The 26,557-nt window shown below is 41.8% G+C and overlaps 2 protein-coding genes across 7 annotated transcripts in view; both read left to right on the top strand.

The window, feature by feature from the left end:
• Nucleotides 1-2,667: 2,667 nt before the first annotated feature.
• On the top strand, nucleotides 2,668-18,384 carry LOC133229674 (zinc finger protein 677-like). Of its 3 annotated transcripts, XM_061386337.1 has the most exons (4): nucleotides 2,668-2,729; nucleotides 5,401-5,551; nucleotides 17,216-17,303; nucleotides 18,299-18,384. In XM_061386337.1, the coding sequence occupies exons 1-4, from the start codon at nucleotides 2,715-2,717 to the stop codon at nucleotides 18,306-18,308; spliced, it is 264 nt and encodes an 87-aa protein (XP_061242321.1). In that variant the 5' UTR covers nucleotides 2,668-2,714; the 3' UTR covers nucleotides 18,309-18,384. The 3 variants fall into 3 exon arrangements, with proteins under 3 accessions (XP_061242321.1, XP_061242320.1, XP_061242319.1); XM_061386336.1 differs by lacking the exons at nucleotides 17,216-17,303; nucleotides 18,299-18,384 and adding an exon at nucleotides 10,728-11,372; XM_061386335.1 differs by lacking the exons at nucleotides 17,216-17,303; nucleotides 18,299-18,384 and adding an exon at nucleotides 7,361-10,722.
• Nucleotides 17,216-26,557, top strand: part of LOC133229663 (zinc finger protein 160-like) — a 28,689-nt gene continuing 19,347 nt past the window's right edge. For 2 of the 4 annotated variants that reach the window (XM_061386272.1, XM_061386273.1), the window contains exons 1-2: nucleotides 17,216-17,303; nucleotides 18,299-18,425. In XM_061386272.1, coding sequence (XP_061242256.1) covers nucleotides 17,289-17,303; nucleotides 18,299-18,425 — 142 coding nt within the window. In that variant the 5' untranslated portion in view covers nucleotides 17,216-17,288. Of the gene's footprint in view, nucleotides 17,304-18,298; nucleotides 18,426-22,747; nucleotides 24,003-24,150; nucleotides 26,519-26,557 lie in introns of those variants that run through there. The other 2 variants (XM_061386270.1, XM_061386271.1) reach the window with 2 other exon arrangements.

Here is a 26,557-nt window from a genome sequence, read left to right as displayed (position 1 = left end):
GAGATACTGTGCAGGAAGAACGTCAGGTATTGCAACAGGGCGAGGCCAGACTGTGGGAGGAGGAATAGAAAGAGAAGGAAACAAAATGATGCACAGAAAAGAGAGAAAGAAACGCAGAAATGGGCAAAGGAGAAGAGAAACAGAAGGATCCAGAGAGATATACAGAGGAAAAAAAGCACATAGTGGTAGAGAAAGCAGGGGTACCCAAACCTAGGTGAGTATTGAGTAGATTGGGTATGGACTGTTAAGTTCTGAAGTAGTGAATTTGTGGCTGTACAACCTAATTTTTATAAAATTTGTTGACTTGTCTAAATTATGCAGAAGAGATGAGAGTTGCAAAACCAGGTGTTGGAATCAGATAATAATTCTATTTGCAGTCCGTATTCAACCAGAAGGCTTACCTCAGTCACTTCTAGGTCCTTCTCCGAGAAATGGAACACAAATTTCTTTCACCACATGGTGCTTTTGTTTAAATGACTATTTTAAAAATTAACTTACTTATTTTTGTTTTTGGCTGTGCTGGGTCTTCCTTGGTTGCAAGGGCTTTCTCTAGTTTTGGCAAGCAGGGGCTACTCTTACTCATGGTGCACTGGACTTCTCATTGCAGTGGCTTTTCTTGTTGCAGAGCACAGGCTTCAGAGCTTGCGGGCTTCAGAAGTTGCAGCACATGGTCTCAGTAGTTGTGCGCACCAGCTTAGGTGCCCTGAGACATGTGGGATCCTCCTGGACCATAGATTAAACCCATATCCCCAGCACTGGCAGGCAGACTCCCAAACACTAGACCACCAAGGAAGCTGCTAAAATGGCCATTGTTAACGGTACTGCTTTCCTCTCCTTTAAATTTACAGATTATTTTCCCTCTTAATTTGATTGTTCACATTATGAGGTTTATGTGCTTTATATCCTAACTTGGAGCTCTTCTGTGATGTCTGGTAAATAACTTTACAGTATTTCACTAGGCCTGTGGTTATGAATGTTGATAATCTTTTAAAACTCAAAACCTAGATTCACCAGTTACTTTGGTATTTAACAACTTTATTCTTCCCTTAAAAGATCTGCTAAGTTAGTGAGCTCTGAGCTGAAGTCTCCAGCTAAGAATTGAATAGATGTTCCTCGCTCATCCCCTTCATCCTTTTTCTGCAGATGTTGAAGGATGGGCTGGATTGATGTGGCTTGCATTTTTTGTTCTGTTTTTTTCTACAGTAGAGGAATAAAATGTTTGTCTTTCATTAAACCCTGAAAAAGAAGCCTCTCTAGCTTAGAAATAAATAGGTAATCTGCAAATAGGATAAACTCTTTCTACTTAAACCTATAAAAGTGTAAGGCTACCACTTACACTCAGTTCTGCTCACTCAACTCAGACTTCTTCAAAGTAACTTGGTAAATCCCTTCCCCTGTGAGACGCGTGCACCACCTGTAACATGGAGAAGTAAAGTAGACCCGGTTTTCTGAGTCTGAGCAAATGAGATCCTCTGAGAGAAATAATTTACAAAGTTGGTCTTGTTTTTGCATCTGGTGGTTTTCTGGGATGAGTGGCCAGTTACAATGAGAATTTGAAAAGTGCTGCAGTCCTCCAACAATTATGAAAAACTTAAGGGCAGAGGGCCTAGGCCCAGAGATAAAGACATAACTTTTCTCTTAGCTTGTGTCTATCTCTGTATCATAACATGAAGTCTTTTTTCTTAAGACTTACTGTGATCATTTCATAATGTTTGAAAATGTCAAATCACTCTGTAGTATTCTCAAAACTAACATAGTATTGTACATCAATTATATTTCAACAAAATAGAAAAAAAAAGTGACTGTGTTGTTCTTCTTCAGTTGCTCAGTCATGTCTGACTCTTTGCGACTCCAAGGACGGTAGCCCAGCAGGCTCCTCTGTCCATGGGATTCTCCAGGCAAGAATGCTGGACTGGGATGCCATTTCCTTCTCCAGAGGATCTTGACCCTGGGATGGAACCCACTTCTCCTGCATTGGCAGGCAGATTCTTTACCACTGAGCCATCAGTGAAGCCCTAGTGTGGCTTTAGAATAATTGTTGAATTATAGTCTTCACGTAAACATTGGAGCACAGTAACTAAGTGCAAAAAACAGTATTTATTGGTTTATGACATTTGTCGTAAAAAAACATAAAGGATATTTTACTGAAGGCAGAGATTATGAACAAAAAATTAAGCAGGCGAGAATACTGGAGTGGGTTGCCATGCCCTCCTCCAGGGGATCTTCCTGACCCAGGGATCGAACCTGGGTCTCCTGTATTGCAGGCAGATTCTTTACTGTCTGAGTCACCAAGGAAGCCCAGATTGTTGGATGGATAAGCATCTTATCCTACATCAGCCAGTCCTTGGATGCTGGCTGCCCAGGAAGGAGCCAGGAACCGGGAGGAGACAGTTTCCTTTGGCTGAATGTCATATGGACAAAGGACGGTGCAGTTGCAGCAGAGTGAGGGTTCCAGCAGGAGAAGGGGTTGAAAAAAGGGGTGAAAACTCACATATTGGTCTCCTGATAGGAGTTCATTGTCTCCGATCCCTCCAGTCACTGGGGACCTTCTTTACCCCAGAGGAAGTTTCTTTGTGTGTGGATACTTGCGGCAGGGGAGGGAGGTTTGTTGATTCTAAACATTAAAAGATGTGTTTTTTGGTTTTTTTTTTTGTCACACAGAATAATCTTACCTGAGAAAGAAGCTCAGAGGAAGAGGAAAGAAAGGAGAAGGGATGGCCCTTTCCCAGGTAAAAGTCATATTCTTTGTTGATGTTAACTCTTTCCTAAAATGACATGAATTGGACTTGTTAAACTTCTCTATGAAGTTTCCTGCCTAAAATATTTAATCACACACAGGGCCTTCCCTGAATCTCCTCTCATCTCCCTGCAGATTTCCTCCTCAGTGTGACTTAGTGACCTTGCATTTGGGAAGAGGGTTCTTTTAGGCGATCCTCCTGTGAAAGGTTTTGTACTCAGACGTGGATTGGAAGTAGGAGTAGGCTCTGTGGTGTCAGTGAGGTAGGCCACTAAGGATTGTTCAGAGAACCCTTCTGCAAGCCCTTTCAGCTCCATGTAAACCAGGGTCAAAGAGACTACATATGATAAGTGATGTTCCAATGCTCACAATACCTGAAGTCTGAAAGGAAGACTTATATGGGGAAACGCGCTTTTGAAGGCATTTGAAGTTGAGTGAATCATTGTGTTCCTGACTCTAAAATATCAGTACTTTAAAATGGGAAGTTCCAAAATGGAAACAGGATGTAGAAGAGGGTGTTTTAGTACATGTGCTGTGCTAAGTTGCTTCAGTTGTGTCCAACTCTTTGCGAACCCATGGACTGTAGCTGCCAGGCTCCTCTGTCCATGTCCTCCAGGCAAAAATACCAGAGTGGGTTGCCATTTCCTTCTCCAGGGGATCTTCCCAGTCCAGGGATTGAACCCGAGTCTCTTATGTCTCCTGCATTGGCAGGTGGATTCTTTACCACTAGTGCCACCTGGGAAGTCTTGTTTTAGTACATAATTAGTTGTAAAAAATGGAATTAACTTAATTGCCTGACAGGAAAAGCTCTATATATAATTCATACCACATTCATGGCTGAAAGACCCAGGTATTCCAATAGGGGCTCTCATGTAGCAGGTGTTTTCGATTAAAATGGTTACAATTCAGCCAAGACATAGGAGCAGAACTTTGTGCCATCAGAAAGCCTGGAGCCATGATCTGATTCTACCATTATAGTTGTTCAGTGTTGTATATTGCTAAAAAAAGAATGCTAACCATCGTCTGAGCCTTCAGCAAGTTATAGTCATAACATCAGGGATCACAGATCATCATAACAAATAGTGTTATTTTTTTTTGTATTAAACATCTCATGTATATACACTTGTGATTCAACTCCACATAGTGATGCAGATTAGAGACTTAAGTAAAATATCCCTTTCTCTGTCACGTCTTCCAGCATCACTTAATGTCTCCATCAGGAACAACTCTTTGTTCTCAACCCAAATCTTAATAAAAATGCATCTTATATTGTAATGTGATTTTAGAAAATATTTTTTGGTAAATGTTTTCTTATGATATTTATTCTGCAAGTTTAAATTTTCACAAGCCATACATGTTGGAGTTATTTTCACTTTAGTAAACATAGAGGTGATTTTCCTTTTTACATCCTCATTGGATCATTCTCTTCATGAAGACACAAGGGTTTCACATTTGTGACTGTTATAAAAGATTTCACAGTGGCTGCTTTTGAGCAGGCCAGCTTCAGTACAGATGCCTAAGGATTTCTCCAGATTGAGCAGCTTAAGCATGTTATTGTTGTTGTAGTTGTTTAGTCACTAAGTTGTGTTCAACTCTTTTGCGATTCTGTGGACTGTAGCCTGCCAGGCTTCTCTGTCCATGGGATTCTCCAGGCAAGAATACTGGAGCAGGTTGCCATTTCTTTCACCAGAGCTTAAGCATGATTACTGCATTAATGATGGTGTTTGTAAAGAAGAACAGAATTTGCAAGTTCTAAGTAAAGATTTTAAATCAACCATCTTAAACATCGTTAGAGAGCTACGGGAAGCCATGGACAAAGAACTAAAGGAAAGTGGGAGAACTGTGTTTAAACGAATAAAAAATATTAAAGGGTCTTCCTTGGTGGTCCAGTGGTTAAGACTCTGCAGTTCCCTGTAGGGGGCACAGGTTCAATCTCTGGTTGGGGAACTAAAATTTAAGATCCCACATACCACAAGGTGCAGCCAAAAAAAAAAAAAAAAGGTTAAAAATAGGTATTTGCACATATACTTGTACAGAAAGTTCCAGCAGAACTGTTAAAATTAGGAAAGAAGTGGTAACCAACTAAATGGCCATCAGGATGAGTGGATATATAAAATGTGTTGTAGTCATAGAATTCAATTATTCAACCCTGAAAAAGGAATACTTTAGGAATGTAGTACTGATGCCATATCATGGATAAATTGAAAAAACCATTGTAAGTGGAAGAAGCCACACAGAAAAGCTCACATTTCGTACCATTGCATTTATATGAAAATATCACAAGTAGGTAAATGCATAATGACAGTAAGCATTATGGTATACAGGGATGGGGGGCAAAGAGGAACGGGAAGAGATTGTTAAATGGGTAAATTTCCTTTAACGATGATAAGATGTTTTTGAACTAGATAGGCAAGTGTTTGTTCAACATTGTGAGGGTACTAAATGCCACTCACTGAATGGTACCTTACAATATCTACCTTTATGTTACACGAATTTCACCTCAGTTTAAAAAAATTTGAGAAAAGTAACTTGCTCAAAATTATCTTACAGATCGGTCAGGACATTCGCTCCAGCCAAGTCAATCCTTACACGTTTGTTTCTGTAATTTTGTCAGACTCGGAGCTTGCTCCTTGTCCACTTGGCGAAATGTGCTTTCCTTTCAGGGACTATTTACATTCAAGGATGTGGCCATTGAATTTTCTCAGGAGGAGTGGGAATGCCTGGCCCCTTCTCAGAGGGCCCTCTACAGGGATGTGATGCTGGAGACCTACAGGAACCTGGTCTCCCTGGGTGATGATAACTTCTCTCCGGAAGGTGGTAACTAGTTCTATGTATCTTTTGAGTTTTCCCTTCTGAGTCTCAAACTTGGAATCCCCTGGCATGCTTGTTAAAGTTTCAAATCCCTGTTCTTAAGAGAGTGATTGAAGCTGTTTGGATTCAGAATGAAAAGGCTTCATGACATGGCTTATCACTCTATAACTTCTCATTTTGTTAGAAGTTGGGCATTCGTGCTTAATCAATGGTGGTTGCAGAATATTAGTAGTCAGAAAGCATTACAGCACATTTTTTTAAAACATCTCATTCTGTGCTTCCACCTTTGTGTTTTTGATTCAGTAGTTCTTAAAAGTTAATTAGATAATTTGCACGCCGTGCTGTGGTGTGTTTAGTGGCTCAGTTGTGTCTGACTCTTTGCGACCCCATGGGATTTTCCAGGCAAGAATACTGAAGTGGGTTGCTATCCCCTCCAGGGGATCTCCCCAACCCAGGGATCAAATCCAGGTCTCCCACATTGCAGGCAGATTCTTTACCATCTGAGCCACCAGGGAAGCCCATGAATACCGGAGTTGGTAGCCTATCCGTTCTGCAGTGGATTTTCCTGACCCTACTTAATCTAAAACTTCAGGAGGCAGTCAGTTGACTAATTTTTATGATACATTTCTAGACCCATCTATAATTTTCTTTCTTAGCTGAACAAAAAGCTGGGCATGTGTTCTGTAATAGCCTAGCATGTCATGTCCCATTTTACTTTATGAATTGAAATCTCTTATAAGCTGAATGTTATCTTCATCTTAGAGCAAGGGAAAGGCAAAGTGGAAGGCAAAGTGAAAATCGGGGAAAATCAGACAAGTATGAATAGATTGAGATGGGAATACAGATAGGAGCTCAAGTGGGCACAGAGTAAACTGCTCCATTAAATATTGCTTGGGAAATTCTCCTTAAGTGGGAATTATCTGTAGAAAAATAACAGTTTGTTTCTTAGCGGATCTCAAAGGAGATCCATCCCATACACTCAAACTTGTCACTCTCTTGTTCAAATATATAAAAGTTTAAACTCCATTCCACCATGATGCTGTGGCTCATTCAGAGCTGAGGAAGGGCTTTGTTGTGGCCTACAACATTATATTTTCTATTTTATAAAGGGACACCGCTGACCATTTTGATGCTTTAGTTTGAGAGGGACTGAGATGGCTCTCTCAAGAGTCATCTTTCCCCTTGATCTCTCTTGGTTTTCAATTAATACATATCAAGTTCTCTGTTGTCCTGACCCTAGGACTGTTTCATTTGTTCCCTTTCACATTTTATATCCTTGAGAGAACTTCTCAGAAGATAGACAAACTTCAGTAATTCTCAAAATATATTTCACTTTTCCTATAATATATTCCTTCTGGAATATATATTCTTTCTTCTGTTTTTATGGAAGAATTCTTTAGAATGCCAGAAACTGTTATTTGGCATAATTGTGGTTATTTATTAACTTAACCTGCTAGATTTATCATGGGTTGCATGCATGCATGCCTGCTAAGCTGCATCAGTTGTGTCTGACTCTTTGCAACTCTATGAACTGTAGCCCACCAGGCTCCTCTGCCCATGGGGTTCTCTAGGCACGCATACTGGAGTGAGTTGCCAAGCCCTCCTCCAGGGGATCTTCCTGACCCAGTAATCAAACCCACATCACTTATGTCTCCTGCATTGGCATGTGGGTTCTTTACCACTAGCGCCACCTGGGAAACCCACTGTGATATATAGACTTTTTAAAATATTTTTTTTCTTATATCATATTGCCACATGCTATTAAACACATTTTTTTGTATAATTATGTAATTCAATATATTTATTTTCCAGATTATCTTATAGGAATCCTTTCTGCTGGATTTGCAATTAACAAATTATCACCAAGAGAGAACATTAATTTAGTAGAATTATATGGAAATGAAAACCATGGCATCAAGGATTTTGACCTCAAGGAAGTCTGTGAAAATATGCAGAAGAATGAGAGTGAGTGGGGATATGATGCAAGAAATGACAAAAAAGTGCTTTTGACCCATAACAAAAATCTCAGTCAGAGAGAAGATCAGGATAATAAATCCTTAATTAATTTTCCTCAGAGTGTTTCTGTAAGAAGTAATACATATGAATATTTCATGCATGACAAGCCATTCATAAGAAGTTGGTTAACAGTGAAAAATAACATGAGCATTGCTGGAAGCAAAGATATGAAGTATTTGGACAATAGAACTGGAGCAAGGCTGCAGGCGCAGGTGGCTGAACTGCAGAGATTTCCAACTGAGGAGAAAATGTATAGAGGCCCTCAAGTTGAGAAGTCAGTTAACAATGGTTCCTCAGTTTCCCCACTTCATAGAATTCCTCCTACTGTGGAACCTACTGTGTTACCCACACAACACAGGAGAACACACACTGAAGAAAAATCTTACAACTGTAATGACTGTGGGAAGGCTTTTAGCAAAAGCTCAAACCTCAGAAATCACAAGAGAATCCATTCTGGACAGAAACCTTACAAATGTAGTGTGTGTGGCAAAGCCTTTAACCAGGGTTCTAATCTCACTACACATCAGAGAGTGCACACAGGAGAGAAACCATATAAATGTGATGTCTGTGGCAAGGTCTTTAGTAGAAACTCACACCTTGAAAATCATCAGAGGATGCACACTGGAGAGAAACCTTACAAATGTAGTGAATGTGGTAAGGCCTTTATCCAGCATTCACTCCTTTGGAGTCATGAGAAAATGCACAGTGGTGAGAAACCTTACAAATGTAATGAATGTGGCAAAGCATTTGCCGAGCGGTCAAGCCTTAACAAACACAAGAAAATCCATACTGGAGAGAAACCGTACAAGTGTACTGTGTGTGGGAAAGCCTTTACCATGAGATCAAATCTTACTCAGCACGAGACAACCCATACTGGAGAGAAACCTTACAAATGTAGTGAGTGTGGCAGAGCTTTTACCCAATTTTCACGCCTTACTCGACATCAGAAAATGCACACTGGAGAGAAACCACACAAGTGTAATGTGTGTGGTAAGGCCTTTATTGAACTTTCACAACTTTGGGGTCATGAGAGAATTCATACTGGAGAGAAACCACACAAATGTAATGTGTGTGGCAAAAGGTTTACCCAACGTTCAAGCCTTATGGCACATCAGAGAATTCATACAGGAGAAAAATCTTACAAATGTAAAGACTGTGATAAGGCCTTTATCCAACGTTCCCAACTTTGGGGTCATGAGAGAACTCACACTGGAGAGAAACCTTACAAATGTAATGAGTGTGGCAAAGCTTTCACAATGCGTTCATACCTTACTCAACATAAAACCATCCATACTGGAGAGAAACCTTACAAATGTCATGAATGTGGCAAAGCTTATACCCAATTTGCAAGCCTTACTAGGCATCAAAAAAGGCATACTGAAAACAGACATAAATCCAACACATGTGGCAGTGCTTTTATTCAGAACTTGAGCTTTGGGGATCATCCAACAATTCATAGTAGAAAGAAACCTTAAAATGTAATGCCTGACACAAAACTTGTGCAAGTATTCAAGCCCTACTCAGGTTGAGAGACTCCATCATGGAGGAGGAGACTTACAGATGGCCAAAAGGTACATGATACGATGCACAGCATCACTAATCATCGGGGAAATTCAAGTCAAAACCACAATGAGATACCACCTCACACCTGTCAGAATGGGCTGGCCTCAAAAAGACAAGTCACAGTGTTGGTGAAGATGAGAAAAGGGAACCCTCAAGCACTTTTGGTAGCATTGTAAATTGGTAGCTACTATGGCAAACTATGGCCACTCCTCAAAAAATTAAAAACAGAGCTGCCATTTAATCTGGCAATTGCACATCTGGGCATTTACCTAGAGAAAACAAAAATGCTTATTCAAAAAATATATGAACTTCATTGTTCATTGTACCATTATTTATAATAGCCAAGGGACTTACTGGTAGTCTAGTGGCTTAGAATCCGCAATTCCATTGCAGGAGGTGTGGGTTCAATTCCTGGTCAGGGAGGTAATCCCACATGCCTTGAGGCCAAAAGAACAAAACATAAAACAGAAAGAATATTGTAACAGATTCAATAAAGACTTTAAAAATGTTCCACATAAAAAAATTTTTTTAAAGTAGCCAAGGTAAGAAACCTACCAAAAGTCCACCAATAGATGAATCAATAAAGAAAATAGATAAAGGGAAAAAAATATATATATACATATACACACACATCCACATATATACACACATATAGTAGAATATTAGTTGTGAAGAAAAACCAAAATCTTGACATTTCCAGTAACATACACAATTCTACAGGGTATTTGGGTGCAATAAGTCAGAGAATGACACAGCACGTGATTTCACTTATATGTGGAATTTAGAAAACAAAAGGAAAATAGTCTTATACATAGAACAAATAACGGTTGCCAGAAGGGCAGGTGTGTGTGAAGTGAAAGAAAGTGAAAAAGTGAAAGTAAAAGTCTCTCAGTCACGTCCGACTTTGCAACTCCATGGACTGTAGCACACCAGGCTTCTCCGTCTGTGGAATTTTCCAGGCAAGGATACTGGAGTGGGTTGCCATTTCCTTTTCCAGGGGATCTTCCCAACCCAGGGATGGAACCCTGGCCTCCTGCACTTCAGGCCGACTCTTTACTGTCTGAGCCACCAGGGAGGCCCTTGTGTGTGAAGTAGGAAAGGTTTAAGAGGTACAGGTCTACAGTTACATAATGAAGTGTAGGGTGTAATATACAAAATAAGGAGTATAGTCAGTGATAATAACTTTGTACTGGGACAGATGGCTACTAGATTTACTGGGGTGATTAGTTCATCCTGTATGCAGTTGTTAAAATAGTTATGTGGTACACCTGGAACATAATATTGAATTATCCACTGCATGTGTGCATGCTAAGTAACTTCAGGGATGGCATATGTGGGAGAAAAAAATGGAGGTGGAACAATGGTCTCCCTGTGTTTTGAAGGGGAATAGCTACTGTACATATAAAATATTCAAAATTAGTCTCATTTTGGGAAACCGAAGGGACAGTGTTACAGAGGACAGTCATCGAATCAGAGTAGTGTATCTGCGAAGGCTGTGGATTTGGCCTCTAGAGTTGCATTTTGATACCATTTTGTTTATTAGAATGTATCATACTTCTCATATCCAAATGAATAAAGTGTAATCTTTTTTTTTTTACAGTGTTAGTTGCTCAGTCGTGTCTGATTCTTTGCGACCCCATGGACCATAGCCCGCCAGGCTCCTCTGTCCATGGGATTTTCCAGGCAAGGATATTGGAGGGGGTAGCCATTCCCTTCTCCAGGAGATCTTCCCAACCCAGGGATTGAACCCAGGTCTCCTGCAGTGTGAGACAGATTCTTTACCACCTGAGCCAGTAAGGAAACCCAATCTGTTTTGTAATCCTTAGTGAATCATGTGCCTTCTATTAATGCAAGCATATCCCACTGCATTGGGGGCTTCATAATAATGACCCTTAAGTATACATCATCATGTTTCTCTAGGTTGAATGGCATCTGTGACAATTTCTTTTCAAATTAGATTTAAACAACTTAAAGTATTTGAAATAGATATATATTCACAATTTACACTGGAGTTAAAAACTCCATAGTGTAACCCAGATAATTTCTGTAACTATAATGAAAATACTATAGCAGTACAATTTCAGACTCAGTCCTCTGAAATCTGCCTCCTCGGTTGTAAATCTACACTGTATGATTATATTCCTACATACATTTGTGTGTGTGTGTGTGCACTTAAAGCTTTACATGAAGTGATGACATATGATGAACATATAAAAAATACTAGGAGATAAAATTTCAGAAATAAGATAAAATAATCTTGTGTGTGTGTGCTTGGAGTTCATATTTTAATAAAATTTATATTTCAAGGCAAGACAAGAAAGAAACATTTCTGTTTGCTTGGGCTTCCTCCCTCCATCCCTAATGTGCAGTGTACCTGTGCGTTACACATAAACCACAGCTCCTCAGAGGTGGGAGTGCCTCCTCGACCATAAAGGTCAACTTACTTTTTTATTTCTGACACTAGTGATCTAACTTCTTAAAAGTGTTCTAGGATCTTCCCTAGTGGTCCAGTGGCTAAGACTTAGAACTCCCAATGCAGGGGGTCTGGGTTTGATCCCTGGTGAGGGAACTAGATCCCCCATGTTGCAACTAAGACCTGGCCAAATAAATATTAGATATTTTTTAAGAGTAGTGTTCTTTCTCAACTCTGTGAAAGGTCATGGTGACTTACTGCTTGCTTTGTACATGGTTACCTGGACCGTATGTCCTTGGTGAAGTTTATGAAAAATGATCAACATGTCATATTGATGAACTATCCTTTATCTTGAAAATGTATATACAACTGTGCCTTCAACTTCTAACAGGCAGAACAGTTCTCAGAGCTTTATGAGACCCTTCCAAGTTATAATCCTCAGCTTGGCTCAAATAAAATTCCCTTTTTCCTTCTTGTTAATGGAATTTTGTTGACATTTTCTTGTAGTCAGTAGGCTATCAGGGACACCTACTGGAGGACCCTGGAGTCTGTCCTAAACCCATGCTTGGTACCAGCGTGGGTCCTTTGAGCCCCGCCCACTTCTTCAGTGTTTCTTGGGTACTTTAGTGATTTCTCCTGATATTCAGACATCATTGCTTTAAGTGATGTCCTGAGTTTTATTCGAGCTGTTTTTTCTCAGGACTTGGAGTCATCAGAGGGAGCATGGTTTAACATTCCCTAGGCAGGGGACTTCCCTGGTGGCCCAGTGGTTAATCATCTGCCTTGCAATTCAGGGGATGCAGGTCAGGGAACTAAAATCCCACATGCCATGGAGCAACTAAGCCTGAACACTGCAGCTACTGAGCACGCACGCTCTGGAGCCCATGTGCCACGATGAAAGATCCTGCATGATGCAATGAAAATCCCACATGCCACAACTAAGACCCAATGCAGCCAAATAAATGTTTAATTCCCTAGGCAGGGAACTTTATAATGAATTGGGTTGGCTGGTCTTTTTTTTTTTTTAATTTGGCTTAAATTGAAAAGATTATATATGACCTGAACAAACTTTGATAGTAAAATGAGACTGATCCTGACTTTACTGAAATAAAAGTAGTATATCTCTTTGAGATGTTCATGTTATCTCTGTCACAATATTTGTCCACAAGAAAATTAACGGTACAATAGCATGACAATTTTATCAGAAATGTTCAGAATGTTAGGTTGTATGGTATGGGAGTAAAGAATCGGATGCTGTTACCAAAAGGTATGCATAGGGGGTCTGGCTGCTCACCTCTCAAAAGACAGTAAATGGGCCAGGTTGGGGGAAAGGAAAGTTTATTTCAGTTGCTGGCAACTGTGAGGGAGGGGTGGTGGACATCTGTCCAAAGGCTAACTCCCCACCCTGCCCCCGACAAGCAGGGGGTGAGAGCTTTTATAGACAGTGTGGGGGGGGGGGGGGGGGGGGCGTGGAGCAGATTACATGCAGAAATAGCACAGTCATCTCTAACAGTCATCTTCATATTGGTCATCAGTGGTCTGACTAGCAGTAGCATCTTGGTTGTTTTAGGTACAGTTAATCTTTAGTTCTGGGGTGCACTTGTTCCCATTTCTTTGTGGTCAATTCTTGGAATTGTGGCAGCTCAAGTCCTGGGTACAGTCTGGCCATCTTGTAGTTAACTTTTCCACCTGGGGTTTTGGTATCTATAGGACAGCTCACAGGATATGGTTCAGAATATTATCTACATCCCTTAAGAAAGAACTAAAGGTCCTTGACTATGCTTAATGACTACATTATTATTATTTAGTCTCCTTCCTTTGTTTAAGCATTTCTCACTTTTCTGATTAAAATTATTCTTTGACTAAAGCGTTCAACAGGCAAAAGGCAGGCAGAAGACATGGTGGGGGGTGGGGAGGGGGCAAGGATCATAGAGTCCAGCTCCATTTAAATGCCACAAATATAATTTGAGGTTTACCTGATGACAACCCACTGATCTGTAAACCTATGCATTGCAGCAGCTTTCTTCTTTGTAGTGATAAAATGCATTCACTCATTCTATCAATGAGGAACAATTCTAATCACTCATGATACAGCAGGGAATCAATGACCATCTTCAAATAGCTTATATTCTGTAAGGGAAGTCAGCAATAATAAAACAGGATGCTGATAAATACAATGAAGGTGTGCATGTATAATGATAGAATGAGAGTCCTGATTTAAACAGTGTGTTCAGAGAATGCTCTATGATAAGGTGATATTTGAGAAGAATTACTCATTAATTGAAGAGTGTCATGCAAATGGAGAAAGGCCATTGAGTGGACAAACTGGGAGAAAATTGCCAGGACAGGAACATTTACAATGACTGAGGACTAGTTACAACTGATGTGTGGCTTGGTGGGGTGTGATACTAAGTTTCCACTGGAGACATTTAAAATTTGGAACTTCCAGTTAGATTTTTTTTTTCCAGGACTTAGAAGCAGCACTATATAAACCAGCTGTGTGTATACTTTTGTATGAACCAAAAAAGGGTTTGGAAACTCCAATCTAAAGTCAGCTGGTCAGAAGCAGAGGTGACAACCTGGACTTTTACTGGCATCTGAAGTGTATTGTAGGGGGAGTGGAGTGGGGACAGGGGAGTGGCAGATTTGTGGAATGTGTGGGATCTGATGCTATATCGGATAAATGCTGAGGTTGAGTTGAATTGTAGGACACCCAGCTGGTGTCACATGCAATTGCTTGTGGAAAAAACACCCACATATGCTGATCAGAAGTGTCAGAAAGTGGAGTGTTCTCTGTCAGTGTGGTAGTCGTTCAAGGGTAAAGGAGACAGAGGGAAGAAACACACAGGTAGGAGGAACTGGACTTTTCCCTCCACAGGAAAAAGGACACAAACAGGCTATCAGCATAAAATTCAGGTTAACTGAAGTCAGAATGACTTGCCTACTTATCAATACGTGAAAAATTCTTTGATCGGTCCTGTCGCAATGAGTCTCTGGAACAGAGCACAATGCCAAGTTGGCCTCCTGCGAGAACAGGGAATAGAAGCCAAAATACTATTCTGTAGAATGTCAGTGTAAAATAGCTACTTCTACGCATGCAGAGCTTGTATTTCACATTCTAGTTTGTATGGAACAACTGCAGACTGCTTAAATCCAACCGCAGGAAATGTTTCTGGATCTAACCACCACCACATACAGATCCTTCTTCGAGATCCCAGACCGCTGAATTGCTTCAGTCTCACAGGACTGGGTGCAACCTACTGACTGGCACAAACAAGCTTTTGACTTAAGCCATTTTCATTGTAAGAGGAAAACATCTTCAGTTCAGTTCAGTGGCTTAGTCATGTCCGACTCTTTGCGACCCCATGGACTGCAGCACGCCAGGCCTCCCTGTCCATTACCAACTCCCGGAGTTTACTCAAACTCATGTTCATCGAGTCGGTGATGCCATCCAACCATCTCATCCTCTGTCGTCCCCTTCTCCTCCCGCCTTCAATTTTTCCCAGCATCAGGGTCTTTTCCAATGAGTCAGGTCTTCACATTAGGTGGTCTAAGTATTGGAGTTGCAGCTTCAGCCTCAGTCCTTCCAATGAATATTCAGGAGTGATTTCCTTTAGATGGAGAGATAGTAACTTAATCTCTTAGCAGGGAGCAACGATGCATCAAGAGATGCAAAAGATTCTCAAGCGTTTCTAACCCAGAGAGCTACGCCTTCGCAGCGACGCGGAGGTACGCGCAGGCCCCGCCCCTTCCCCGCCTTCTCGCCCGCCCCGCGCGGACCAGGGTCCCACGCCCCGCCCCTCTCCGGCCGCGCTCTGCCCTGGCTCCGCCTCCGCCGCCGTGCCTCCGAGTCCGCGCGTGCGCAACTGGCAACGGACCTGGAAGCGAAGATCGCGGAGAAAAGGTCATATTGCGGCGCGTTGTTTCTTGTTTTTCGTGTAAATTTGCGCTTCATAGCCGCGCGCCCAACCCTTCCTCAGGGTGTGGGAGTCACTAGGGACCTGAAAATCACCGCACCTACCCCTCCGTGTCCCGTAAGTCCAGATGTCGCCGTCACAGGGGGCGTTTCCCTCTGCGTTTCAAATCTCTCTCAGGCTAGTTCGGTGCCTTGGCTTTTTTTTTTTTTCCCCCTTTGGTTTTCTTCTTCGCTCTATGTTCCTGCTTAAAATCCTTTACTGATCGCCGCCCCCGCTGACCCGCGTAAAGCCCTCTCCCCCGACATGGATTCGCTCTCCCCTCCTCCTTCCCTTCCTCGTCCCCCATAACCTCGCCCTGGAGGCCGCGCGCGTCCTCTCCCCGGTCCTGGGGTTCTGGGGAGCCCTCGCGGCTCCTGAGACCCCCTCCTTCCCAGCCCTTCTGTCCTCGCGTCCGGCCGGTCCTTCTGCCGCACAGGCCTCTTCATAGTGACGTTTCCACGTCCGCGTGTGGGGGTAGATGACATGGTCACTCCCGTGACACCCAGCTTTCTCGCTGGAAAATGCTGTCTTCCGCTAGGCGAGCATCTTATTCGGTCGACATCCCTGTAAATATGTGGGCGAGAGGGATCAGGAGAAGCCGAGACAGAGTGGTTCACAAAGTAGGAAAACTAAGGTGGAAATAAGAATGAGTGAGGACAGATGGCCTCGTAGAGGACAGGTGAGGGCCTGTTTCAATGAGTACTTGGTAAGGATGTCACTGATTTTTTTTAGCAGTTGAAACCTAGTTTAACTGTTGGGTTTAATATAGTCTAATATTCCGTTGTCTTCCATTTTATGCGATCTGTTAAAATAGTGAGGTACTAAGTGGATGTTCCCCTCAGGTCTTTCTTCTGTGTTCTCTGCCGGTGATGCAGAATGGGCTGATTGACCTCAAACCTTCCAACAGAGCCCCTCTATTCATGATGAACACATTCTCACAGAGCTTATTTCCAAGCTAAACCCTTCAGTATTTTCCCAGAAGGGTCAGCTTCTTGGTCTCCATTCCTGGACACCCAGAGTCCTTGGATTTGCAGCTTCTGTGCGTCCCTCTTACAGTGCCGGTGCCCAGAGGTCTCTATGCCTTTCAGCTCTGTTTGTTCATGCCTTCATGGAGGAGAGGAGGAAAAATGGAGAAAATGGAGGGGAGCCTGTCGGGGTCTGCAGGAGAGTTGTGGGAGCAAGTGTGGGCCTCTGGATGAGCCCAGTGAATTGTGTGTGTGTGTGTGTGTGTGTGTGTGTCCCAGGCATAGTTGTGGGATCATGGGGTGTACGGAACTGTTGGCAAAGGATGTTGCTGTTCTGGCTGGAGCATCTGCAAGTGGGTTTACGGATGGTGTGGGCTGTGTGAAATGGTGTGGGTACCATAGCATCTTAGCTCAGGTTTCCTGGGACACACAGATGCTGAGGCTGAGATGTGCATGCATGGGTTGAACTGAGTAACGTGATCTCACCTGTGGAAGAATAAAGGCAGTGGATTTGGCAGAGGGAAATGTATTCCTGTGATGTCGTTAAAACAGGTTCTGGGCTGAGCCCATGGGAGCGCTGTGTGCAGGAAGATGGGTGCCTTAGTCCTGCCGGGTGCCTACACGCACCTCTTGTGACAGTGGGCAGCAGAGGACTGTCTCTTCCATATGGTGAGGTCTTCCCTGTGTGTGTGGTTGTGGCACAGGAAAGGGGATGTTGATTCTAAGCCTTAAACAGCCTGTTTTCAACTTTCAGGATTGACCTCTAAAGATTCACCTCTGAGGAAGAAATCCAGAGGAGGCAGAAGAGGAAAGAAAAGAGGTCAAGAATGGCTCTTTCTCAGGTGAAGTCACATTTTCAGTTAATTGTTTTGTCAGTCCTTCCAAAATGCCCTGCTTCAGAATTACCAGTCTTCTCTGATGGTTAAGTATGTTCTTGCTCAATAAAAGTTTTTTTTTTTCTTCAATTTTTATTTCAAGAACTTTTCAACCCTGGTGGCTCAGATGGTAAAGCATCTGTCTACAATGCGGGAGACCTGGGTTCGAGCCCTGGGTCGGGAACATCCCCTGGAGAAGGAAATGGCAATCCACTCCAGTACTATTGCCTGGAAAATCCCATGGACAGAGGAGCCTGGTAGGCTACAGTCTATGGGGTCGCAAAGAGTCAGACAGGACTGAGCGACTTCACTTTCACAATGGTGGTTTAGTTGCTAAGTCATGTTTGACTCTTGCACTCTTTCGACCCCATGGACTAGCCTGCCAGGCCTATGTGTACACACATTATGCATTTGCACATGTTCACCTTGTACTCGTTTCAACTTTCTCCGGGAACCCTCTATGTTAATACATGTAGTAACTGTCAATGCACTTAAAGCATTAAGAGTAACACTTAGCACATAGGAAGTATTGAAACGCTTTTTGTCATTTCTCTTGTTATCCTCATCTCAATGTTAAGATCCTGATCTTTTTGTAAAGCTACTGTGGACTTTTTCGTCTCTCAGGACACCACTCACTAGCTCATTTGCATATTGAATCCCACTCAGTGTGTACAACAGAATATCTGACTCTCCTGTGTAGCCAACCTGTGTTTCATTTTTGCTTGTATATTTCATGTATCATCCACAGAAATCAGTCATCCACACTGATTTGGAGGATATCATATTCTCTTACAGAAGCAAAGAAATTAAAATTCGAGGCACATAACTTGCTCAAAATGCCTGTACTGGAATCTGTCAAAACCCATTCTCCAACCCAATTGATCCTCTCTCTTCTTCTCATTTTGTGTGAAGATAAGAACTCTCCTCGTAGTCCCTCAGTGAGATATATTTTTTCATTTCAGGGACATTTGACCTTTAAGGATGTGGCCATCGAATTCTCTCAGGAGGAGTGGGAATGCCTGCACCCTGCTCAGAGGGCCCTGTATAGGGACGTGATGCTGGAGACCTACAGGAACCTGCTCTCTGTGGGTGAGGATCACTTTCCTCTAGAAGTTGGGATCTGCCCTGGGGTATCTCTGCATTTTCCCTCTGTGCCTCTTGGGAGCCCCTGTTTTGCTTGACTGAGCTCAAAGCCTTGTTGACTCAGACATGCAAAGCTTCGTGATTGGCATCAGGAGTTTAACTGTTTCTTCAGAAATATGCACATTTCATGATACACTAGGAGTTGTTCCAGAGCTTAAGTATTTAAAAAGTCTAATGGCAAACTTGTAAAATACCGAATTTCCTGTTTTCTCTCCCTCTGCTTTTGATTCAGTAGTTCTAGGAAGAGAGCTCGAGACCTGCATATTAGGCTGTTCCCTCTGTATTCAGAAGGAGGCAGTAGATGAATGTGTGAAGTATTTTCCCAGACCTCCCCCTTGTAATGTCCTCACTCCTCGTGAGGAGCTGGGAGTTCTTTTCTTTTCTTCTAAATTATTTATTTATTTTTGGCTGCACTAGGTCTTCACTGCTTTGCTCGGGCTTTCTCTAGTTGTCGCGAGCAGGGGCTACTCTTCCTTGTGCTGTGCAGGTTTCTCATTGAAATGGCTTCTCTCTTTCTCTCTTTTTTCCCCTCTTAAGGGGAAGTTTATTTCCCAGTCAGAAAAGAAGAATCAGGGACAGGACCCTGTGCATTCTAGGCCCAGGCCTGACCGACGAAGGGTGGGGTAAGGTGGGGTGCGGGCAGAGGGGACGGCTCCAGCTGTGCAAGCTTGGTCCCACGGTTGTCCTGGGTGGTCCAGGGAGGGCCTGCTGGGGATGGTGGCACCAAGCCTGGGGGCAGAGGCGGCAGGCCAGCGGGCCCAAAGGACAGCACATATGGAGGCAATAAATACTGACAGGCCAGGGCACATGACTCCAGGCCGGCAGGCCAGGAGGGACAGGTAAGGCTCGGCCACTGGCTTTGTCTGCCGAGAGCTCTCTTGGGGGCTGTGGGCTCTAGGCACTGCCCACTGGGACAGAGAAGCCAGAGGCGTGAGGACACCCAGCCTCCCAGATGGGAAGGAGGCTGCTTTGAGTCTTGGCAGTTTGGCTTTCCCAAGCCCCAGAGCCATCCCCGCGGGTCTGGGCAGACTGGGGACCAGCACATCCCCAGAAAGAAATGGCTTCTGTTATTGCAAAGCACAAGCTCTAGGGCAAGTGGGCTTCAGTGCTGGTGGCTCATGGGCTCTAGATCTCGGGTTCGATAGTTGTGGCGCAAGGGCCCAGTTGCTCCAAGGAATGTAGGATCTTCCTGGACCAGGGATTGAACCTGTGTCCCTTGCATTGGCAGGCAGATTCTTATCCACTGCACCATCCAGGGAAGGCTGTTCTTTTCTTTTTGTTAAGTATGAATTTCTTTTTCTGAACGTTATCTCCATCTTAGAGCAAGGGAAAGAACTCTAGATTCTAGAGAATGAAGTGAAAATAGAAAAAAAAAAGTAAACAAATGGGAATGTATCAAAGGTGCCAACACAGGTCGGAGCTCAGAAGGGCAGTGAGGAAGCCGCACCATTAATAGTGTTTGGGAAACTCTCCCTAAGTGGGAGATGTCTATGGGAAAACAGAAGTTTATTTCTTGTGAATTTTCAGAGAAAATTTTTCTCCTCCCTGACTTGTTCTGTCCTGCAATATGTAAAGTTTATCTTTTCACACTCAGTGGTGCTACAACAGCTCCCACACAGACCAAGGCAAAGTGTTTATCACCATCTACACTCCGTCTTCTGGCTCCTGAGAATTCTTTGCTTCCTTGACTTTGAGGAGAATGGGATAGTCTTTTTCCGTTGGTCTCCCTTTCTTGATTCCATCAGATGCATTTCCAGGCGGGTTCTTTTACCACTAGTGCCACCTGAGAAGCCCAGAATTGCTCACAGTATTCTCTTATAATCCTTTTGATTTCTGTAGAATCAGTTGTGATCAGTTGTAATGTTCCCTCTTTCATTTCCAACTTTAGCTATTTGAGTCTTCTGATTTTTTTCTTTATCTTGCTGAGTGTAAATTTTGTCTTTATTTTCAAAGAACCAACTTTGAGTTTTGTGGTTGTAGTTTTTTTATTCTCTAATTCCTTTAATCTTTTTCTTCCTTCCTTCTCTAGCTTTGGCTCTATTTTGTTCTTCTGAGATCTTTTTTTCCCAATCTTTTCTTCCTTTCTCTCTCTCTCTCTTTTTTTTTAAATTCTTATTCATGGTCAACCAGGATTTCTTTTGTGCACTCCTTTGTATTTTCTTTTTTCCCAGATTTATTGACATGTAATCCACATATGTGTTATGTGGACACAGACCATAGCATGAGTTCTGATAGCTCAGCTGGTAAAGAATCCACCTGCAATGCAGGAGACCCCAGTTCAATTCCTGGGTTGGAAAGATCTGCCGGAGAAGGGATAGGCTATCCACTCCAGTATTTTGGGGCTTCCCTTGTGGCTCAGCTGCTAAACAATGTGCCTGTAATGCAGGAGACCTGGGTTTGATCCCTGGGTTGGGAAGATCCCCTGGAGAAGGAAAAAGCTACCCACTCCAGTATTCTGGCCTGGAGATTCCATGGACTATAGTTCATGGTTTTGCAAAGAGTCAGACATGACTGAGTAACTTTCACTTCACTTCAATCCACATAACATGGTATAAATGTAAACTGTACAGTGATGATATATATATATTACTAAAATAATTACCAGAACACACTTAACACATCCATCAAGTCACATAATTACAATTTGTGTTTGTGTGTGTGTGTGGTGAGAACATTTAATGTCTACTGTCTAATCAAGTTTGATTATATAAGACAGTTTTGTTAACAGTAGTCACCATGCTGCATGTTAGATCTCCTGAACATATTCACCTTATAACTGAAACTGCCAATATAACTGAAACTGTAATAATATTCCCCTGTATGTAATAGTATTCCCCTGTATGTATAATATTCCATTGTATGTAATCATATTCCATTGTATGTAATGATATTCCCCTGCCCCTGCAATCACTCTTCTACTCTCTTTTTCTAATCATTTGGCTTTTGTTTTTAAGATTCCATATATATGTGATATAAGTGAGGTCATAACTTTATTTGTATTTCTCTCCTGACTTACTTCACTTAGCATAATGCCCTGAAGGTCTGTACTGGTACAGATAGCAGGATTTACTTTTTTTTTTTTTTGGCTGAGTAATGTTCTATTGTATGTGTAACATTTTAAAATTTCTTTACACACTGTTGGACACTTAGCTTTTTTTCTTGTCTTCGCTATTGTAAATAATGCTGCAACAACAGAGCAGTGCAAATATCTCTCTAAGAGAGTGGTTTCATTTCCTTTCAGTGTATTCCCAGAAGTGAGATTGCTATATCTTATGCTTGTCCTTCTTTTTTTTTTTTTTTAATATTTTGAGGAATTCTACATACTCTTTTTCTATGGTGGCTGCACCAGTTTACATTTCCATCAGTATTGCAATGAGTTGCCTTTTCTCCATATCTTCACCTCCGCTTTCTATCTCTTGACTTTTCTATGATGGCCATTCTACTAGGTGTGAGGTGGTATGTCACTGTAGTTTTGCTTTGCATTTCCTCCTAAGGGCAGCTCTGGGTTTTGGGAGGGTTTGAGTTCAGTCTCAGAGCCTGCCAGTTCTTTTCTTCCAAGGTCAGTATTCTAGTCACCCTTGTGCAATTCTATGGAAGCCCAGGTGGCACAGTGATAAAAAAAAAAATCCGCCTGCCAATGCAGGAGAGATGTGGGTTCGATCCCTGGGTTGGGAAGATTCCCTGGAAAAGGAAAATGGTAACCCACTTCAGTTTTTTTCTGGGAAGTCCCATGGACAGAGGAGACTGGCGGGCTATAGTCCATGGCGGTCGCAAAGAGTTGGACATGACTGAGCACATATGTATGCATGTTCATCCACTGAACAACTTTCTCCCGACAGAAGCTAAATCAGTATGTACAGGGCTGATGACTCAAAAGCCAATTCCAGGAGGGATAGCCAAGTCTGATTGTTAGAGTTCTTATTATCTCCCATGAATTATTTCTTTCTCAGCTCCTGGTATTCATTGTAGTATTTTATAATGTGGGCTGCCTGAATAACCAGTTGTGCTCAAGAACATGTTTTCTGATTCTGTAGGTACAGGTTCAGATTGTCTTTCTCTCGCTTGCTATGTACATTGGTGTCAGGTACATAAATCCTGTGAGTCTGCTGTCCTTATTTTTAAAATAGTGGTTGTAGGGTGCTTGGGCTTCAGAAGTTGTAGCTTCTGGACTCTCGAGCTAGGGTTCAGTATTTGTTGTGCACGGGCTTAGTTGCTCCATGGCATATAGGATCTTCCCAGGGATCAAACTGGTGTCCCTTGAATTGCAGGTGGATTCTTAACCACTGGACCGCCAGGGAAGCTCCTGTGTATGTTTCATTTTCCAATATATTCGTTAATAAATTCTCAAAGCATATGCGATGTATCACATATGATTTGGGGCCAGTGACCAGGATTACTAAAGGGCAGTGCATAGACAGGGAATTTCTCTATTAGTTGACTGTGATGTAGCTGCAGTCATGAAATCATAATTGTGACTTCTGACTTCCTTTTCCAGTTTTTTTTAATAATGTTATGTATTTTCCTGATGTGATAGTTCATAAGTCAGTGATTTCTATATAACTCCCAGCTCTCATATTGTGTGCTCCTTCTAGAATATAAGTTCTTTCTTTATTCTTAAGGGGGAATGTCTAGAGTTCTACAGAGTAAAAATTTTCTGTAATATGGTGACTTATTATCTGTGCTGACTTTATCATGGTTTACTGGAATAATTTTCTATTTATATTGTGATTTATAGATGATCTTTCAGCATACATTATGCAATATATCTGACACACAGCATCTCTTAATGTTGTAAAATGCTTTCTCTCAGTGGGTACATGTGGATATATAATGTGTATTAAGGTAAATATTTTGTTTTCTTATAAATTGTTTTATTTTCTCAGTTCTACAATGGTTTTGCAATTCTAAACTATAAGTTATTTAGATTATTTATTAGATAAGCTTGTTTCAGATTATTTAGCATTACAATCAAAGAAGGCAACAGCAACCCACTCCAGTACTCTTGCCTGGAAAATCCCATGGACGGAGGAGCCTGGTAGGCTGCAGTCCATGGGGTCGCTAAGAGTCGGGCACGACTGAGCGACTTCACTTTCACTTTTCACTTTCATGCATTGGAGAAGGAAATGGCAGCCCACTCCAGTATCCTTGCCTGGAGAATCCCAGGGACAGAGGAGCCTAGTGGGCTGCCGTCTATGGGGTTGCACAGAGTCGGACACGACTGAGGTGACTTAGCAGCAGCAGCAGCATTACAATACATTGACTGTTCTTTAGTACCTATATTTGTATAGTAATTATGCATAAAATATGTATAATAGTTTTTTCTCCTCAGTTATGAGACAGCAGTATGTTTACTGCCAAAAGGTATGTGATCTTTGAGGTCACGGTGGAAAATACCCTTTCTTTGAGAGCTAACGTAAGTTTGCACAATGTGAGTGATTTTGTCATTGAGTGACTAGGCTACCCTAAAATTAACTTGAATTACATGTGATTATTCTTTCTTTAATAAAAGATCCCATTTCTTTAGTTGTGTCTACCTTGAAGGTCATGGTTGGGAAGTTGAATAACTGTCCAGGATTGGTAATGCCTTTTGTGTAATATCACCTTTTCAACATGAAACATTTATTTACCATCTGTAATTAATAAGATACCTATGGTTCTTTATATCTTGTAGCTGTCTGTCATATACACGTGATCAAGAAATTGAAACCAAAAGCAAACAGTGATACAGGAGTATTCCAGAGAGTGATGTTGGGAAGATACAAAAGTCAGGAAGTCAGAGATTTTTACTTCACAGAAATCCAGGAAAACATGCATGTCTTTGAGTGTCAGTGGACAGATGATGAAGGAAATGACAAAGGAATGCCTGTAAACAATAATGAAAATCTCACTGATGGAAAAAATCAACATGGTAGAAGGGATCCAGGAAACAAACCTATTGAAAATAAGCTTGCATTAAGCTTTCAGGATGAATGGTGTATATTTAAAAGAGAAGAGAAAATTGATGAATTTAATGAAGCTGACAAGACTAGCAACAGTAGCACCTCATTTTTACCATTGCAGACAATTTCTCCTATTGTCCAAACCAACATTTCTAATCCGTATGGGAATGATTTTATTCACCCTTCAATACTGACACAAGACCAGAAAGCATACAAGGAAAAACCTTATAAATGTAATGAGTGTGACAAAACCTTTCCTTACAGCTCAAACCTCAGCAGACATCAGTTAATCCATACGGGAGAGAAACCTTATAATTGTGATGTATGTGGTAAGGTGTTTAGTCGAAATTCACACCTCGCGTGTCATCAGAGAATTCATACAGGAGAGAAACCTTACAAATGTAAAGAGTGTGGCAAAACCTTTAATCAGTGCTCAAACCTCACTAGACATCAGTTGACCCATACAAGAAAGAAAGCCTATGAATGTGATGTCTGTGGCAAGGTCTTCAGTCGAAAATCAGTCCTTGTAAGTCATCAGACAGTGCACTTTGGAGAGAAATCTTATAAATGTAATGAATGTGGCAAAGCCTTTAGGAAGCGCTCAAGCCTTACTCAGCATAAGAGAATCCATACAGGAGAGAAACCTTACAGATGTAATGAGTGTGGGAAGGCCTTTAGGAAGCATTCAAATCTTACTCAACATAAGGTAGTCCATACTGGAGAGAAACCTTACAGATGTAATGAGTGTGGCAAAGCATTTAGTGTGCATTCAGCCCTAAGGAACCATCAGATAATCCATACAGGAGAGAAACCATACAAATGTGATGTCTGTGGCAAGGTCTTCAGTCGAAATTCAATCCTTGCAAGTCATCAGAGGCTGCACACTGGGGAGAAACCTTATAAGTGTAAAGAATGTGGTAAGTCATTTATGCAACGTTCACTCCTTTGGATTCATGAGAAAATCCATACTGGTGAGAAACCTTACAAATGTAATGAATGTGGCAAAGCCTTTCCCGTGCGGTCAATCCTTACTCAACATATGAGAATCCATACTGGGGAGAAACCTTATATATGTACTGAGTGTGGCAAAGCCTTTACGAAACATTCAAATCTTACTCAACATAAGACCACCCACACTGGAGAGAAACCTTACAAATGTGATGAGTGTGACAAAACTTTTACCCAAGTTTCAAGTCTTAGTAGGCATCAGAGAAGGCACAGTGGAAAGAAACCGAGTAAATGCAATGTGTGTGTTAAGCCTTTGATCCAACATTCGCAGCTTTGGGATCTTGAGAGAACTCATACTGGAGAGAAACCTTACAAATATGATGTGTGCTATAAGGCATTGGTCCAGCATTCACAACTTTGCAGTCATGAGAAAACTCTCACTGGAGAACTCAAATGCAGTTTATGTGGCAAGGCTTTTATCCAGCATTCAAGCCTTGTGGCACATCAGAGAATTCATACAGGAGAAAGACCTTATAAATGTAATAAATGTGATAAGGCTTTTACCCAAAATTCACAACTTTGGCGTCATGAGAGAACTCATATTGGAGAGAAGCCTTATCAGTGTAACGAGTGTGGCAAAGCCTTTACAGATGGTTCACATCTCAATCGACATAAGATCATTCATACTGGCGAGAAACCTTACAAATGTCATGAGTGTGGCAGAGCTTTTACTCAGTTTACAAACCTGGGTAGGCATCAGAAAATACATACTGAAAGGAAACATAAACCTAGTCTATGTGGCAGTGCTTTTATTAAAAGCTGAAGCTTTGGGCATCATCGAAAAATTAATAATAGAAATCTCACAAATATAATGATTGAGATAAAATGTATGTAGGTAGTCAGACCTTAAAATCAGAGACCCCCTCAAGGAGAGAAATCATTTAAAACATACGTATGTGGCAAAGCCTGTAACTGTGCCTAACATTTATTTGGTGGCAGAATGTACATCTTTAAGAGAAACCACACAAAATTTTGGCAAAGGGTAGCCAAAGTTTAAGCCTTCTGGAATGTAACAAAATTCTTACTAGAGAGAAACCTTATAAATATGATGCCTGTGATCAGCTTTGTCAAAAATGTATACTTTTGTGGTTGTGCTCAGTCGCTCAGTTGTGTCCAACTATTTGCAGCCCC

Source organism: Bos javanicus, chromosome 18 (assembly GCF_032452875.1).
Source record: "Bos javanicus breed banteng chromosome 18, ARS-OSU_banteng_1.0, whole genome shotgun sequence".
Classification (NCBI taxonomy): Eukaryota; Metazoa; Chordata; class Mammalia; order Artiodactyla; family Bovidae; genus Bos; species Bos javanicus.
The sequence above is the reverse complement of the archived record's forward strand: the minus strand, read 5'-3'. Positions and strand labels throughout refer to the sequence as shown.

Coding starts and splice junctions, on each gene's coding strand:
- LOC133229674 (XM_061386335.1), top strand. Junction 5,552..7,360: donor TGATAACTTCTCTCCGGAAG/GTGGTAACTAGT, acceptor TTTATTTTCCAG/ATTATCTTATAGGAATCCTT.